This window comes from Oncorhynchus masou, chromosome 9 (genome assembly GCF_036934945.1).
Source record: "Oncorhynchus masou masou isolate Uvic2021 chromosome 9, UVic_Omas_1.1, whole genome shotgun sequence".
Lineage (NCBI taxonomy): Eukaryota > Metazoa > Chordata > Actinopteri > Salmoniformes > Salmonidae > Oncorhynchus > Oncorhynchus masou.
Window position 1 is genome coordinate 72,605,368 of NC_088220.1, and position 18,617 is coordinate 72,623,984.

The following is an 18,617-nucleotide window of genomic DNA, read 5'->3' on the forward strand; positions in this document are numbered from 1 at the left end:
CCCAGTGATGTACTGGGCCGTACGGACTACCCTCTGACACCGCCTGGTATAGAGGTCCTGGATGGCAGGCAGCTTAGCCCCAGTGATGTACTGGGCCGTACGGACTACCCTCTGACACCGCCTGGTGTAGAGGTCCTGGATGGCAGGCAGCTTAGCCCCAGTGATGTACTGGGCCGTACGGACCCTCTGACACCGCCTGGTGTAGAGGTCCTGGATGGCAGGCAGCTTAGCCCCAGTGATGTACTTGGCACCCTCTGACACCGCCTGGTGTAGAGGTCCTGGATGGCAGGCAGCTTAGCCCCAGTGATGTACTGTACGCACTACCCTCTGACACCGCCTGGTGTAGAGGTCCTGGAAGGCAGCTTAGCCCCAGTGATGTACTGGGCCTTACGCACTACCCTCTGACACCGCCTGGTATAGAGGTCCTGGATGGCAGGCAGCTTAGCCCCAGTGATGTACTGGGCCTTACCCTCTGACACCGCCTGGTGTAGAGGTCCTGGATGGCAGGCAGCTTAGCCCCAGTGATGTACTGGGCCGTACGGACTACCCTCTGACACCGCCTGGTGTAGAGGTCCTGGATGGCAGGCAGCTTAGCCCCAGTGATGTACTGGGCCGTACGGACTACCCTCTGACACCGCCTGGTATAGAGGTCCTGGATGGCAGGCAGCTTAGCCCCAGTGATGTACTGGGCCTTACGCACTACCCTTTGCAGTGCCTTGCGGTCAGAGGCCGAGCAGATGCCGTACCAGGCTGAACGCATTGAGGAAAGAAATTCCACAAATTAACTTTTAACAAGGCACACCTGTTAATTTAAATGTGTTCCAGGTGACTACCTCATGAAGCTGGTTGAGAGAATGCCAAGAGTGTGCAAAGCTGTCATCAAGGCAAAGGGTGGCTACTTTTATTGAAACTCAAATATAAAATGTATTTTGATTTGTTTAACACTTTTTTGGTTACTACATGATTCCATATGTGTTATTTCATTGTTTTGATGTCTTCACTATTATTCTACAATGTAGAAAATAGTCAAAATTAAGAAAAACCTTTGAATGAGAAGTTGTGTCCAAACGTTTGACTGGTACTATATATACTAGGCTGTGTCAGAGGAAGGCCCAAAAAATTGTCAAGGACTCTGGTCACCCAAGTCATAGACTGTTCTCTCTGCTTCCGCAGGGCAAGACTGCTGAACAATTAATCAAATGGCCAACCAGACTATTTCCATTGACACCCCCCCTTCTTTGTTTTTACACTGCTGCTTCTCGCTGTTTATTATGTATGCATGGTCACTTTACCCCTGCCCTCATGTACACATTACTTCAACTAACCTGTATCCCCGCACATTGACTCGGTACCGGTACCCCCTGTATATAGTCTCATTATTATTATTATTCTATTGTGTTACTTTTATATTTTCTTAACTCTATTTTCTTAACTGATTTGTTGGTTAAGGGTTTGTAAGTAAGCATTTCACAGTAAGTTCTACACCTGTTGTATTCGGCGCATGTGACAAATACAATTTGATTTGGGAAGCTTGATTTTGGAAGAAGCTAACCACTTAGCTAGAAAGTTAACTAGCTACTAAATTAGCAAACCAAGTGCACAACTGCAGAGCATTTAGCACATTTTAGACACTTCATATTTATAAGATATCTAGCTGGCAAACATTTAGTTGTGAATTCCCTACTGTAACTAGATCATCTGGTGCATGTTGCACAGCAGAGAGTGACTCTTGTCGTTCTGTACTCGTATAGTAAACGGAACAACCAGTAAGCTTCATAATGAAAAACTGTGACCGGTGAAATGAGAAACGCAATCGTTATCTCTTAACATATTGCATAAGTGGACTGCAGGTATTTGCTTAACAAGTAACTAGAAATATGTATTACTTCAAAGAAATAGTTTCAACGGTATTGACTATATTGAAAAAACATCCTGTAACCATTTCCAAGTACCCCGGTATATGGCCCAAGACTACTTTATTACCATGGTAGCAGAGCCACACGCCCTATATTATCACCTGTAATATTGCCATGGTTGAACCTCACCATTCTGCTTTGGTCTACACAAAAGGTGGAAACCTAGTCAGTTGTTCTACTGAATGCCTTTGACTGAAATGTGTCTTCCGCATTTAACCCAACTGTCCTCTCTGATACAAAGCCTTAATTAATTTCAATCCCAAATTGACTGGTACTCCATAACTGTGATCCGTAGTCTCTAAGTGTCAAAGTGTTCAGGATAGTGGTCTGTTTTGGATTGGGAAAGTCTCTTGGCCTTTGTTGACTGATTCTTCCTGTATTATCTCTGTAGCTGCGGAAGGCCATCGAGGGCTCTGTGGCGGTAAAGGGGGTGAAGGTGCGCCCCCCTCTGTCCAGTTTCCGGGAAAGCGGCACCAGCGGCAGCAGCAGCAGCAATAGCGAGAACGAAGCCACAGAGCTCCACAAGCTGTGGGACCGTCACAAATCCATGTCCCTCCCCCGGGAGCACCTGGCCTCCGACTCTGACGAGAAGTCCTTGTGAGGGGGATGGGGACAGGGAGATGGGGACAGATTTTTGGGAGAGGTATACTGGATGGGGATTGAGACAGGTTAATGTAGACAGGTATATTGCCGAGGAGTAGGATTTTAATTCTGGAATATAGTTCTCGCTTCCTCTTCTTCCTCTCCTTGCCTTCCCCTCTCCATCCCTCTCTCCTTTACCCCTCCTCCTGGTGGGCCTTTGTGCCCTGCACTTATTCAACTCTTATGGAGGAGGGATTGACTCACCACAGACTGGACCCTGCTCTCCACTAGGCTTGGGGGGGCCCACAACAGAATAGATCTGTGTGTTAGGGAGGGGAGAGGAGTTAATGTGTCACTGCTTAACAAAGTTTGTCAGAACAAAATGTATAGATTGTTTTTGACTGTAAAAGGGATTGCATTTTCTTTTTTTGACAACTTTGGTATTGGTGAGGAAATGTTCAGTTTGTTTGCATTTTGTGGACCTGTAAACGTTTCTTTCTGACCAGTCTTCCATATGCAGACGGTTCAACAGTGACGAGAAGATAGACTTGTGTATCGGTATGGATGTGAGTGTATGTATTGAGTGCATAGACGCATTGGTTGGTATGTATTTACATGAAGAAAGTAGTGAAACCAACCACCTGCTTTAATTCCTTTGTGATTCTTCTTATCAGACACATTTCAGTCTTATCATTTCAGCAGTGTTCTAGTTTGTTCCCATCTGTTTTAGTGACCTGGAACTGGAAATAAGTAGCCTAGTGGTTAGAGCATTGTGCCAGTAACCGAAAGGTCGCTGGTTTGAATACCCGAGGCATCAAGGTGAAAAGTCTGTGTCTTTGAGCAACACGTAACCCTAATTTGCTCCAGGCGTGCCGTACTACTATGGCTGACCTGGTAAAACAACACATTTCCCTGCAACTATCTGGTGTGTATGTATGGGACAATAAAAAATAAACCTTGCCTCTGTAGAGAGAACCACATACTGTTCTGGTCTCACATTGGGAGATGTCTTCACCACTCTTTCTTTCAGTCCTCTCCCTCTACCCCTATTATTTTCTGTGTTACATTAGTGCTCGAGTCTGAGTGAGAGAATAGTCTACTCTATGCAAACAGATGTACAGTATGTATGTAGGTATTCTGTATTCTGGTGAAAGGGTTAACATTTACCTCTCAGCATGCTTCAACACACATGCTGTGCACTCCTTTAAGAAAACACGGCCTCAAACACACACACACAGGTTTTAATAAGAGCCAGCCAATAAGAGGGCTTTCTCGAGATGTGGCTCTTAGTAAGCCTGACTGAGTATGTTGGGCTAGGGAGAGAGGAGGAGAGGAAGAAGGAGAGTGAATGAAAGCATTTTCTGATATCTAATCTGCTGTGTTAGGGAGTTTTCTTCAATAGAACCCAGGGTAGCTTTCTGGTTGGCCAACTTCACATCCCCACTGTCCACTGTCCAGTTACACTACGGTGATCAGAGTAAGGTCAGACCCAGACCACATAGAACCAGTTTAAATAATGCTGACCAGTAGCCAACTGACTAACACTAGATATCTGAACGAACTGACCAATGATCAAACATCCATACTGACCAATTAGAAGCCGTCAGCATTACCGATCGGTGATCTATACATGGCTAATGATAAAGCACTCCATTCCTACTACAGTATGATTTATCAATAGTCCTACTGATGTATAGAGCTGCCTAGAGGATGTCTGGTTATATGGTTAAGAGTCTGACCTCAGTGATTTTGACTTATTCATGTATTTTCCTCACCACAGTCGTTGGCTTAATGTGCTGCATGGTTTCCTTAGTCATTTGAATGTATTTAACTATTAAGTATGTTTTGCTTGGTGATATAAGCTCCATACTGCACAAGCCCAGTGTGCAGCTTCCAATCAGATCACATACACTCCCTTATTGAATTGTCGGTAAAAAAAAAAAGTAAGTATGGCCAACATTTTCAGACTGACATGCCCATCCTCACATGCAGAGAGACACACACACACCTTGAGTGACAGCATGGCTTTGCATGAAAGAGTGCATGTGACTTTGAAGGCTGTGTTTTCATATTGTTAGAACTATGACCAACCTATTCAACCCTGTATATAGGGTTGGATAGGTGACTTTCTAAGTGTAACCCTGGGTGTATATCATTTTAATGGACAATGTCAATATGCTGATGGCTATTTTGTTGAATGTTTTTATTCACACTTATTTTGCATCTTTTCTCATTGCATTAGTTTTGATCTAGGTTTGATTGGCATTCATTCATACAATGAGCTTTAATCATGGCTTATTTTGGAAATGGAGATGGGCTTTTTGGGGAGTGTGTGGATTTAAGACTTTGCTATACGTTTACAGATTTAACATAGTTAACATCATTTCTGTAATACGTGATTGTTAATTTAAAATCTAACTGATCTACATTGCTATCTATGGAGTTGCTCTTCCTGCAACTCCTTTTTAGTTTTTGTTGCGTCTTGCTCTTCCCTGTCTGATTGTTATAAAAAGGTCCAAAGTTCAGTGTTTTTCCAGCCTTGCAGCATGTACTCAACATTTCTAAAATGTTTATGTATGTAATTTGTACAATGCAAGTAACACTATAACGCTAGCAGAATGAGACCCACTACCTGAAGTAACAGGAACATTTAACCAACGTTTATAGAATGTTTAAAGGACCCATGGGTGTTCTCGGTGGTCTGTATGACATCGTCATTTCACAAGTGCCTACATCATCCGGGCCCCTGCATGGTAACAGGGGTAGGATAGGTTTTCTCTGCAAATGAATGTGATACGTTTTTAAGAGATAGAAATGACTACCCATATCCTTGCATATATATATATATATATATATATATATATATATATATATATATATATATATATATATATATATATATATATACACGATGTGGCAGTACAGTGTGCAATTACAGTGTGCAACCATGACAACTCTCTGTTGTCAGTCCCCAAGCTTGCCAAAGGGACCAGAGAAAATGCACATTTGATTTGCTTTGGTGTTTGTATTTTTCAGATGGGTTTTTCATTATTTTGCGTTTCTCTGAAGTCATTCTATCCTTATTTCCTTTTCTGTTCTCTATGGCATCATTTACAACAAGATAGATATTTTAGGGCAGGCGCATATTTAATTAATCAAAATAGAAGAATCTGATTTGTTAGTTTTTTAATTATTTTGATTTGAATGATTAGGTAATCAACTTGTGCAATAATGATTGTTCATCTCACTTTCTAACCAGATTTTAATATATGACTTGACATGAATGCAAGAACCTTATTTTTGTAAAGAAATTGAAAAATGTTAAACAATATGTATGTTATGACACACACTGTCTGTTTGGTCCCAGGCCATTTCTGGATTCTGCTGCTTGTACTGTCTCTGTCTGACTCTGGACTGTATGATGTGTTATAGGCCCACTATGGAAACTCACTGGGGGTCAAACCAGCCAGAGTTTAACAAGTCCAGTGCTATTTTTCACAATTTGTTTTTATATCCGGGATGAATAAAGACATTTTTAACAAATGGGAGTCTGGAATCTTCTTTTACCTCACCCCTCCTCTTTTTCTCTCATCCCCCCCCCCCCTCTCCTCCCAGAAGCTGTAGAACAGCAACTGTTTTTTTCTCTTTCTGTTTTCTATTGCTCTCTCATTCTTTCCCTCTGGACTGTGTTTGTTGTTTAAAAAAATCTGTTTTTCTGAGTGAAATGCCATCTGTACTGAAATGGGCAGATAAATGCTTAATTATAGCTAAATGGGTTAATTTGTTGCGGTGTGAAAAGTATACCTCTCTCCCTGTGGAGCCGAGCGTCTGTGTTCCAGACAGCTGTGCTGTAGAGTAGGGTGTGTTTTAAGCTGCCCCGTCTCTGCTGTTCCAGATGAGATAACAGTCCCATCTCTGATGCCTTTTGTTCTGGATTATGTCACCATGTAAATCTGGAATCCCTGTAATCTGACCAACACTCAACACTGCAATCTGAGATGAGACCTAACACTGCCCAATCCTGTTAGAGATTTCAATTATTCATGTCTGTCTGTCTGTGTGTGAGAGAAAGAGTATGTATGATGGAGAGAAAATGGTACAAATGGTACCTATCTTCTGTAGTTTATTGGCATACAAGCCATTTGTATTGTGGTGGTGCCGGTGCTAGTTCTTGACAGTGGTGGTGCTAGTCCTTGGAACACTTTTACACATGCTCAACACAACCACTTTCACTTTCATCTCCTGTCCCAGGCGATGTGGACTTCATATTGATTAATAATAAATGAAGGTGTCACAGTAAAAGTCTGTCTCCCCAGATTGGCAGGAAGTGAGGAGGATACAAGGGGGGACTATTTTAACTGTGACTCATAGTCAGACAGGCAGATTGATGTAATTGCTGCAAAAAAAAGTGCAGAGGGCTCTATGAAGAAAGTTTCCCTGAGCAAACTAAACTCTGTCTGACTTACGACTGATACTGTGTGAGCGAGAGGCGAGGAGAATAGTGAGAGGAGATGACAAGCATGAGATCTCTTTTTGCTTCTCTTAAAACTTGTCAGACCAATTATCATCCAAGATACTACTGGCTCTATGGTTCTGGACAAGTATTCATTGTCAGGAAATATGCAAGAAATAGCTAGTCACTTATTCATGAACAGAGCTCTATCTCAGGTCTACCCAGTGTGTTCAGTATGGAGTTTTTTTTTTTGGGGGGGGGGGGGTGTCTATCTGTAACCTGGCCTGAATGTTTCTTTGACCAGGATGTGCGGTGTATGTTATAAACCAAACCCCATGTTACTTACTTTAATATGGTGCAATGTTAATGATACCATTTGGGGTTTTTTAATGCATTTTCTTCAATCAACATTAACCCATAAACAAAAATAAAAAATCAACTGAAATCAAATTTAAAAAAATAACGATAGCGTTTGACTACATCCCATCTCTTCTATGTATAAAACTCGAGGGTGAAAATATAAACCCATCTGAAGTCAGAGGTGTGCCTCAGAGCGGTATGCAGGGGGTGTAGGAGGCTCCATAACCCCCATAGTGGGGATCCTCATGACACTGACCACCAGCATGCCCTCAGGGGTCAGTGTGCCACTGACCGACAGGGGGTCCATGTCCTCCGGTAGCAGGGTCTTATGGGTAAAAGTATCACTGACACTCCCATCCTCCAACACCTGAGGGAGAGAAGGTATGGTGAGAGAATGAAGGAGGAAGAAGGAAGAGAGATAGAATAGGCCCAGCAGAGGAGTAAAGGGGAGATGGAGAAGAGAGGTAATATAATGAGGGAAGGTCAAGGAAGGGGGGAAGGTGAGAAGAGGGGGAATAGAGGATAAATCAAGGGAAGAAGGGATGGTGAGAAGAGGGGGAATAGAGAGGATAAATCAAGGGAAGAAGGGATGGTGAGAAGAGGGGGAATAGAGGATAAATCAAGGGAAGAAGGGATGGTGAGAAGAGGGGGAATAGAGAGGATAAATCAAGGGAAGAAGGGATGGTGAGAAGAGGGAGATGAAGGTGAGAAACAGTGAGGTCAGTACATACAGATCTATCTTTTGATCACTGTTGTCGTTCCAGGAAATGCAAATTGTAGTGTATTCAAGGTTTAAAAAGGCTTCTAAAGTTTGTAACTTCCACTTAAAAATGTCAGACTTGATTTGCCCTAACAAAAAAATGTATCAACCCCTAGGAAAATGTCCATTAATTATAATCCACATAATTTAGAATCAGGGTCATATTAAGATGGTGTGGAGCTGAGATCAGGCAGAGAATCACAACAAACTGTTGACCAAAGAGCAGTATTTGTCTAAGCAGGGCCTTGGGGCTGCATGGTGAATGGATGAGAGGACTGGAGGTTGGCTTTATTAAGTGGTTCTCTGGCCTGTTAAAGAGGAGCTGTGACATGGTTGCCTTACAGCATCAGCAGCAGTTTCCTCTCTCTCCACTTTGCCATTTACTACTGATTACAAACTTCTTACACCTGGCTGAGGCTGGGAGAGCAGGAGGCCTAGTGAGATTATACAGAACAATTAATGGTCAGCTATAGCTGTAAAATACAGATGTATTTGATCATCCCGTTGTTGCAGGAATGACACAAACGTAGTCCATTCAAGGTTTAAGAAGGCTTGTAAAGTTTGCAATTTCCACTTTAAAATGTCACCCTTGATTTGCCCTAACAAAAATGTGTCAACCCTTACAAATAATGTAAATTAATTATAATATTCAAAACAAATCACATTTCCTGCCTGATTATTATTCTGCTGTAGCAAACTGGCTCAAATTAAGGTATGGCATCTGTATATAGCTCTCCAATAGCCTCATCCTTCATTGGGATTCACACTTCTCTCTCATCATCCCCCAGTACACAATAACCAAGCACATCATTAAACAGGAAACACAATGCACACACACACACACATCATTGCACTTATAATTTGTACCTACAGTGTGCACACAGACACATCCTCTTTCACTAATGGGTACCCACACATACACACTATAACCTCCAGACACTCACCTTTTCAGCGTGGATGACTATGTTGTGGTTGTAGGCCATCAACACTATGTCATGAGGTTCAAACTGACTGACATCAGCTGACATGTAGTAACTTTCCCCCAACGATCTGACCATGCCCATACTGGCAGGACGACCTGTCACAGTGCCACTTGTTGGGCCTGGAGGGAAGTGCAGACAAAACAGTTAGTGGAGGAGACTTGAATATGTTGATTTATTCAATTCTTATTTTCTTGTTCTCATTACCATCACCAACTTGGTGAAGAATAAACCATAGCAAGAGAAAATATATAAAGGAATTAAGGTAAAATATGACTGATTTAAAGTTTATTATCCAGTTCTTGGGGGAGGATATATTTCAGTTTTATGTGGAGACAACTGGAGAATGCAGGCCATTCAAGCTCATGAGTGAGCAATGATTCTGTTTGGAACATAAAGCTAATTTAATTCCCATGAAGAACCTGAGTGGTATACTACGAAGCAAGCTAGATCTAATCAGGCTTTTATAAAGCTAGCCAGCTTCAGTTAGCTTCGCATTCTAGGTCAGAAGGACCGGCTCCAGTCATAAGCGACAGAAGAGGTCGCTTAGGGCCCCCAGCCACTAGGGGGCCCCGATTAAAAAATAAATAAATTTGGGTCTCAATTTACTGTTGAGAGTTAGAATAGTAGTATACGCAAGCTGTAAGTTAAACATTTGGTTGTGCATCAGCAGTTTTTCTCTTGTTTAGTCAGTCACTGACAGTCACTCAATTAACCAATTTTGCAATTGGTAAATTAGTCTAGCCAGTTATCTAAACTTGTAGTAATCATGGCCGAATACCGACCGGGCACTCAGGACATGTAGCCAGGGGCCTGGCCTCCAGTGGGCCCCCATTGATTTTTATGATCACCCTCACTCAGATATTATTAACGTGGCATAAGTCATGGCAAAATGGGTAGAATTGCAGGAAATTAGCTTTAAACTGCAAAAATGTTCTCTCTACCCCTTGGCAAAATGTGTGGAACTACAGAAAACTTGTTTAAAACACACACAAACCAACTACAAAATATGTAATCAGTCCTCTTCCTCAAATGAAGACACAGACACTTCATTCAGGATAAATGGAGTTAGCCCTGAGTTATGCTGCGTTCAAAACAACTGGGAACTTGGAAATCTCTGACTTCTGACTTCAGTGCGTTCAAGACAACTGAGAACTCAGAAAAAAACGAACTCGTACTGGGAAAAAATATATTTTTAACTGTCTCAGCCAACTCGGAATTCCAAGTCAGAAATTCTGGCATCTTTCTAGAGCTCCGCCCTGGAGCAGGTTAGTTCTGAAGGATTCATTGCCATTGAAATGTACCTGAACAAAAGGTGAGCCACTTTCATATGACTGGGTTAACTTAGAGTTGACTAAAGTTACCTCGCTGAGACCTGGTATGTAGTATACCCCTCAGCACAAAATAGAGCCAAACTCAAGCCCGTTTATCCCCGGTGCTAACCTGCGTCCTTTGTACCGGTTGTGCGAACATGCTGATTGTGCCCATATTTTCAGACAGGTGTAGATGATCAAAAGACACATTATGATCTGATCTTACTGCCCAACTGCGGAGGTAGTCAGGCACGCATTGTGCTTGGATATCTCACAAGTGTAAACGGATCTTGACAATGAAACCATTTAAATCCTAATTATTCCATCTAAAATCATTGACAGGTGGCAACATTAATCTATGACGTCAACATGTATTAAAATAAATATTAAGATTGATATATTTCACAATATAATTTGTAACAATAATTTTGATTTGGGTTATTAGACATCCAGTAGCTACACACAGTCCATAAACAGTCTTTAAAGTCATCGTTATAATTTTGTATGTGTTTGGCTCTGAGGAAGCTCCTTAGTTTTAATTTCCCTCTTTGGCATTTTAGCACCTAATAGAGTTTCACTGCCTCGACACTGTCCAACACTCAGGCAGGCCTCTTATAGCCTATTAAAGCATTTTAGCTAAGACACTGGAGACTGGTTGGAGCCCAATGGCAGACATCTCCCACTGTTCTGATTCATTATCTTCTTTGAGATGCTGCTTTTCTACTAGAATACATGTAACTTCCTCAGTCTCTAGCAGCTTCTTGGTCATTCCACAAATACAGTGCCTTTTTTCAAGTACAAATTGTGCACCAATACTGTGTTTTAAAAGTATGTTATATTAAATTAAATGCCCTGTAATATAAACCAAATGGAACATTTTATAAATCAGATATTTTATATTAACAAAGATTTGCTAAAGTGCCAGAAATCTGCATTTTGACATATCCCACGTCATTTTTACATAATGACATGTTATAGAAACACTTTGATTTCACATGGTTTTTAGAAACTTACCCCACAAACAATAGACTTCCTCAGACTCGTTCTGCAATAGGGGGCCTGTGTGTGAGCATGCCCATGTTGAAGACAGAAGTTTACATACACTTAGGTTGAAGTCATGAACACTCATTTTTCAACACTCCACAAATTTCTTGTCAACAAACTATACTTTTGACAAGTCGGTTAGGACATCTACTTTGTGCATGACACAAGTACATTTTCCAACAATTATTTACAGACAGATTATTTCACAATTCCAGAAAATGATGTCATGGCTTTAGAGGCTAAATGACATAATTTGAGTCAATTGGTGGTCTACCTGTGGATGTCTTTCAAGGCCTACCTTCAAACTCAGTGCCTCTTTGCTTGACATCATGGGGAAATCAAAAGAAATCAGCCAAGACAACCACAAGTCTGGTTCATCCTTGGGAGCAATTTCCAAACGCCTGAAGGTGCCACGTTCATCTGTACAAACAATAGTACGCAAGTATAAACTCCATGGGACCACACAGCCGTCATACCGCTCAGGAAGGAGACGCGTTCTGTCTCCTGGAGATGATCGTACTTTGGTGCGAAAAGTGCAAATCAATCCCAGAACAACAGCAAAGGACCTTGTGAAGATGCTAGAGGAAACCGGTACAAAAGTATCTAGATACACAGCAAAACGAGTCCTATATCAACATAACCTGAAAGGCTGCTCAGCAAGGAAGAAGCCACTGCTCCAAAACTGCCATAAAAAAGCCAGACTACGGTTTGCAACTGCACATGGAGAAATGTCCTCTGGTCTGATGAAACAAAAATAGAACTGTTTGGCCATAATAACCATCGTTATGTTTGGAGGAAAAAGGGGGGGCTTGCAAGTCAAAGAACATCATCCTAACCATAAAGCATGGGAGTGGCAGCATCATGTTGTGGGGGTGCTTTGCTGCAGGAGGGACTGGTGCACTTCACAAAATAGATGACATCATGAGGAAGGATATGTGGATATATTGAAGCAACATCTCAAGACATCAGTCAGGAAGTTAAGGCTTGGTCGCAAATGGGTCTTCCAAATGGACAATGACCCCAAGCATACTTCCAAAGTTGTGGCAAAATGGCTTAAGGACAACAAAGTCAAGGTATTGGAGTGGCCATCACAAAGCCCAGACCTCAATCCCATAGAACATTTATGGGCGGAACTGAAAAAGCGTGTGTGAGCAAGGAGGCCTACAAACCTGACTCAGTTACACCAGCTCTGTCAGGAGAAATAGGCCAAAATTCACCCAATTTATTGTGGGAAGCTTGTGGAAGGCAACCCGAAAAGTTTGACCCAAGTTTTAAAAATCAAGGCAATGCTACCAAATACTAATTGACTGTATGTAAACTTCTGACCCACTGGGAATGTGATGAAAGAAATAAAAGCTGAAATAAATCATTCTCTCTACTATTATTCTGACATTTCACATTCTTAAAATAAAGTGGTATTCGATCTTAACTGACCTATGACAGCGAATTTTACAAGGATTAAATGTCAGGAGTTTTGAAAACTGAGTTTAAATGTATTTGGCTAAGGTATATGTAAACTTCTGACTTCAACTGTTCATCACCATAATGAGAGCTCTGCCATTCCTAAAAGGCACATTTAAGTGTTTTTGGAGCCTTTGTCTATGTTTTATCCTTGGCCCCCATACTGCAGAACAAGCCTGAGGAAGTCTATCGCTGTTGTGTTAAGTTTCTTAAAAGCAAGTGAAATTGCATGACAAGTGTCTAGACACTCCTATAACATGCCATTTACATCGGAAATTGAGAATTGGTAAAACAAAACAAAAAGTGATCTTGGCCTTTTAACGGCGAACCCTGTTACTTGAACTGAACTTTTGTTTTAATATGTTAAAAATATATTTTTAAGAAATATTGGACATGTAAGAGTCAACTCTCTTTCGCCATTTTGTGGTAGAAAACTGAGCGTGTTCAAAATAACTAGTCAACCCATATTTGGATGGGCTAAAAATTATTTAACAAGTTAAAAAATGTTGTTATACTATTCAATTGCTCCTCCCTGTTGTTCTTCAAGGGCATGTCGACAGATTTTTTTTTACCTCATCAGCTTGGAGATTTGAACCAGCAACCTATTGGTTATTGGCCCAGCGCTCTTATCTGCTCATAACCACTAGGCTACCTTTCATCCAAGGTGCAGGAGCCTGGCCCTGGATAGCTTCTGCTCAATTTAACTGCTGTTTACTGTTTTTAATTTTGCCTTTATTTAACTAGGCAAGTCAGTTAAGAACAAATTCTTATTTACAATGACGGCCTAGGAACAAGGGGTTAACTGCCTTGTTCAGGGGCAGAATGACAGATTTTTACCTTGTCAGCTCGGGGATTCAATCTAACAACCTTTTGGTTACTGGCCCAACACTCTAACCATTAGCCTACCTGCCGCCCCCTACCTACCATTGATGTTATTCACCCAAACCCCCAACTCCCCCTCACTCCAACAACCCCCACTCACCTGGGTGCCCGTAAGAGTCTTTGCAGTGTCGGCTGAAGGGGGCCAGACACAGGGGGGCCACATCCCCCTCCTCTCCAAACAGGCTTTGGGGTCCCACCCCTGCTGCCTCCAGGAAAGGCTCAAACAGGGGGTCCGCCGCCCCCCCTCCAGACTCCTCTGACCGGTAGGTGCTGGAACTGCTGTAGCAGGCTGACGAGCGGAACGAGGAAGAGGAGGAACGACTGGATGAAGAGCTGGTCAGAGCCATGGTGAGAATTGGTGTCTAAAACACACACACACACACTGAAACTACAACTAACTCAGTGATATTACTTTACTACTAAATTGTTGTCAACACACCAAGACAAAGCTGGTGGCTCTGTTGTTCTTTAGAATCAGCCCAGATACTCTTCAGAAGTCAGTAACCCCTTTTCCACTGCACACACACTGACACTGAGCTCTCTTCTGTCTCTCTGGGTGGAATTTAACAAAGTCCCAAAGCATTCTGGGAAAGTGGCATGCTATGGCCCCAACGTGTAGTCCTCTTTTGTCCTTACAAGGTGGTGTGTCCAGCGACGGTAGCCAGGAATAACGCTAAAAGAGATAAGATGTGTGTTCCTCACGCATGCAAGTTTATATACACACACACACAACTCTAAAGTAACATAGAGATTACTGAGCCAAGGGGTGCACTCAGAGATGTTTTAGGTATGTGGTCAGAGATAACAGAATGAGAACAACAGGTTGAGAAGGTTGTGGGAACGTTGTGCTAACGTTGCTTTTTAAACCATCATTTGACTGTCGCTCTGTACGTCCTGCTGCAGGATTCCTTTAGGATTTTTGTATGCATTTTATGACGGAACATTATGTCTGTACTTTATGGCAGCACGTTACTTCATACAAGTACTTTAAGCCAGCACTTTATGCCAGCACTTTACGCAAGCATGTTATGCCAGTACTTTATGTTTGTACTTCATGCCAGCACATTATGCAGGTACTATATGCCAGAACGTTATGCAGGTACTTTATGCCAGCATGTTATGCCAGTATGTTATGCCAGGACTTTACGCCAGTATGTTATGCCAATACTTTATGCCAGCATGTTATGCCAGTATGTTATGCCAGGAGTTTACGCCAGTACTTTATGCAAGTATGTTATGCCAGTACTTTATGCAAGCATGTTATGCCAGTACTTTATGCAAGTACTTTATGCCAGCAATTTACGCCAGTACGGCATGCCAGTACGTTATGCCAGTACATTATGCAAGTACGTTATGACAGTACTTAATATGACAGTACTTATGGCAGTACTTAATACCAGTATGTTATGGCAGTGCTTAATACCAGTACATTATGCCAGTACATTATGCCAGCATGTTATGACAGTACTTAATACCAGTATGTTATGACAGTACGTAATACCAGTGTGTTATGACAGTACTTAATACCAGTATGTTATGCCAGCATGTTATGACAGTACTTAATACCAGTATGTTATGACAGAACTTAATACCAGAATGTTATGACAGTACTTAATACCAGTACGTTATGCCAGTACTTTATGCCAGCATGTTATGACAGTACTTAATACCAGTATGTTATGCCAGTACTTTATGCATGCATGTTATGACAGTACTTAATACCAGTATGTTATGACAGTATTCAATACCAGTATGTTATGACAGTACTTAATACCAGTATGTTTTGACAGTACTTTATGCCAGCATGTTTTGACAGTACTTTATGCCAGCATGTTATGACAGTACTTAATACCAGTATGTTATGCCAGTACTTTATGCATGCATGTTATGACAGTACTTAATACCAGCATGTTATGACAGTACTTAATACCAGTATGGTATGACAGTACTTAATACCAGTATGTTATGACAGTACTTTATGCCAGCGTGTTATGACAGTACTTAATACCAGTATGTTATGACAGTACATTATGCAAGTACGTTATGCCAGTACTTTATGCCAGCATGTTATGACAGTACTTAATGCCAGTATGTTATGACAGTACTTAATACCAGTATGTTATGACAGTACTTAATACCAGTATGTTATGACAGTACTTTATGCCAGTATGTTATGACAGTACTTAATACCAGTATGTTATGCCAATACTTTATGCCAGCATGTTATGACAGTACTTAATACCAGTATGTTATGCCAGTACTTAATACCAGTATGTTATGCCAGTACTTTATGCCAGCATGTTATGACAGTACTTGATACCAGTATGTTATGACAGTACTTTATGCCAGCATGTTATGCCAGTACTTTATGCAAGCATGTCATGCCAGTACTTTATGCCAGCATGTTATGACAGTACGTAATACCAGTATGTTATGACAGTCCTTAATACCAGTATGTTATGACAGTACTTAATACCAGTATGTTATGCCAGTACTTCATGCCAGCATGTTATACCAGTACTTTATGCCAGTATGTTATGCCAGTACTTTATGCCATCATGTTATGACAGTACTTAATACCAGTATGTTATGACAGTACTTTATACCAGTATGTTATGCCAGTACTTTATGCCAGCATGTTATGACAGTACTTAATACCAGTATGTTATGCCAGTACATAATACCAGTATGTTATGACAGTATTTTATGCCAGCATGTTATGACAGTACTTAATACCAGTATGTTATGACAGTACTTAATACCAGTATGTTATGACAGTACTTTATGCCAGTATGTTATGACAGTACTTAATACCAGTATGTTATGCCAATACTTTATGCCAGCATGTTATGACAGTACTTAATACCAGTATGTTATGCCAGTACTTAATACCAGTATGTTATACCAGTACTTTATGCCAGCATGTTATGACAGTACTTGATACCAGTATGTTATGACAGTACTTTATGCCAGTATGTTATGACAGTACTTAATACCAGTATGTTATGCCAATACTTTATGCCAGCATGTTATGACAGTACTTAATACCAGTATGTTATGCCAGTACTTAATACCAGTATGTTATGCCAGTACTTTATGCCAGCATGTTATGACAGTACTTGATACCAGTATGTTATGCCAGTACATAATACCAGTATGTTATGCCAGTACTTTATGCCATCATGTTATGACAGTACTTAATACCAGTAAGTTATGACAGTACTTTATACCAGTATGTTATGCCAGTACTTTATGCCAGCATGTTATGACAGTACTTAATACCAGTATGTTATGCCAGTACATAATACCAGTATGTTATGACAGTATTTTATGCCAGCATGTTATGACAGTACTTAATACCAGTATGTTATGACAGTATTTTATGTCAGCATGTTATGACAGTACTTAATACCAGTATGTAATGCCAGTACTTAATACCAGTATGTTATGACAGTACTTAATACCAGTATGTTATGCCAGTACCTAATACCAGTATGTTATGACAGTACTTAATACCAGTATGTTATGACAGTACTTAATACCAGTATGTTATGACAGTACTTTATGCCAGTATGTTATGACAGTACTTAATACCAGTATGTTATGCCAATACTTTATGCCAGCATGTTATGACAGTACTTAATACCAGTATGTTATGCCAGTACTTAATACCAGTATGTTATACCAGTACTTTATGCCAGCATGTTATGACAGTACTTGATACCAGTATGTTATGACAGTACTTTATGCCAGTATGTTATGACAGTACTTAATACCAGTATGTTATGCCAATACTTTATGCCAGCATGTTATGACAGTACTTAATACCAGTATGTTATGCCAGTACTTAATACCAGTATGTTATGCCAGTACTTTATGCCAGCATGTTATGACAGTACTTGATACCAGTATGTTATGACAGTACTTTATGCCAGCATGTTATGCCAGTACTTTATGCAAGCATGTCATGCCAGGACTTTATGCCAGCATGTTATGACAGTACGTAATACCAGTATGTTATGACAGTCCTTAATACCAGTATGTTATGACAGTACTTAATACCAGTATGTTATGCCAGTACTTCATGCCAGCATGTTATACCAGTACTTTATGCCAGTATGTTATGCCAGTACTTTATGCCATCATGTTATGACAGTACTTAATACCAGTAAGTTATGACAGTACTTTATACCAGTATGTTATGCCAGTACTTTATGCCAGCATGTTATGACAGTACTTAATACCAGTATGTTATGCCAGTACATAATACCAGTATGTTATGACAGTATTTTATGCCAGCATGTTATGACAGTACTTAATACCAGTATGTTATGACAGTATTTTATGTCAGCATGTTATGACAGTACTTAATACCAGTATGTAATGCCAGTACTTAATACCAGTATGTTATGACAGTACTTAATACCAGTATGTTATGCCAGTACCTAATACCAGTATGTTATGACAGTACTTAATACCAGTATGTTATGCCAGTACTTTATGCCAGCATGTTATGCCAGTATGTTATGCCAGTATTTTATGTAGGCATGTTATGCCAGTACTTTATGCCAGCATGTTATGACAGTACTTAATACCAGTATGTTATGACAGTACATTATGCAAGTACGTTATGCCAGTACTTTATGCCAGCATGTTATGCAGGCATGTTATGCCAGTACTTTATGCCAGCATGTTATGACAGTACTTAATACCAGTATGTTATGACAGTACTTAATGCCAGTATGTTATGACAGTACTTAATACCAGTATGGTATGACAGTACTTAATACCAGTATGTTATGCCAATACTTTATTTAAGTATTTTATACCAGCACGTTATGCCAGTATAAAGCTGTTGACTTGTTT

At 40.7% G+C, this 18,617-nt stretch overlaps 2 protein-coding genes across 2 annotated transcripts in view; one reads left to right on the forward strand and one right to left on the reverse strand.

The window, feature by feature from the left end:
- LOC135546596 (chloride channel protein 2-like) overlaps positions 1 to 5,354 on the forward strand; it is a 228,100-nt gene extending 222,746 nt beyond the window's left edge. The window contains 1 exon segment of the mRNA XM_064975159.1: positions 2,308 to 5,354. Within this exon segment, the coding sequence (XP_064831231.1) occupies positions 2,308 to 2,517 (210 nt within the window). The 3' untranslated portion in view covers positions 2,518 to 5,354.
- A 1,961-nt stretch (positions 5,355 to 7,315) lies between these two features.
- On the reverse strand, positions 7,316 to 14,266 carry LOC135546611 (heat shock protein beta-7-like). Its single transcript, XM_064975175.1, has 3 exons — positions 13,852 to 14,266; positions 9,016 to 9,173; positions 7,316 to 7,678 (listed from the first exon to the last, which is right to left on the reverse strand). Exons 1-3 carry the CDS (start codon positions 14,096 to 14,098, stop codon positions 7,487 to 7,489), a joined length of 597 nt encoding a protein of 198 aa, XP_064831247.1. The 5' UTR covers positions 14,099 to 14,266; the 3' UTR covers positions 7,316 to 7,486.
- Between the last annotated feature and the right edge of the window lie 4,351 nt (positions 14,267 to 18,617).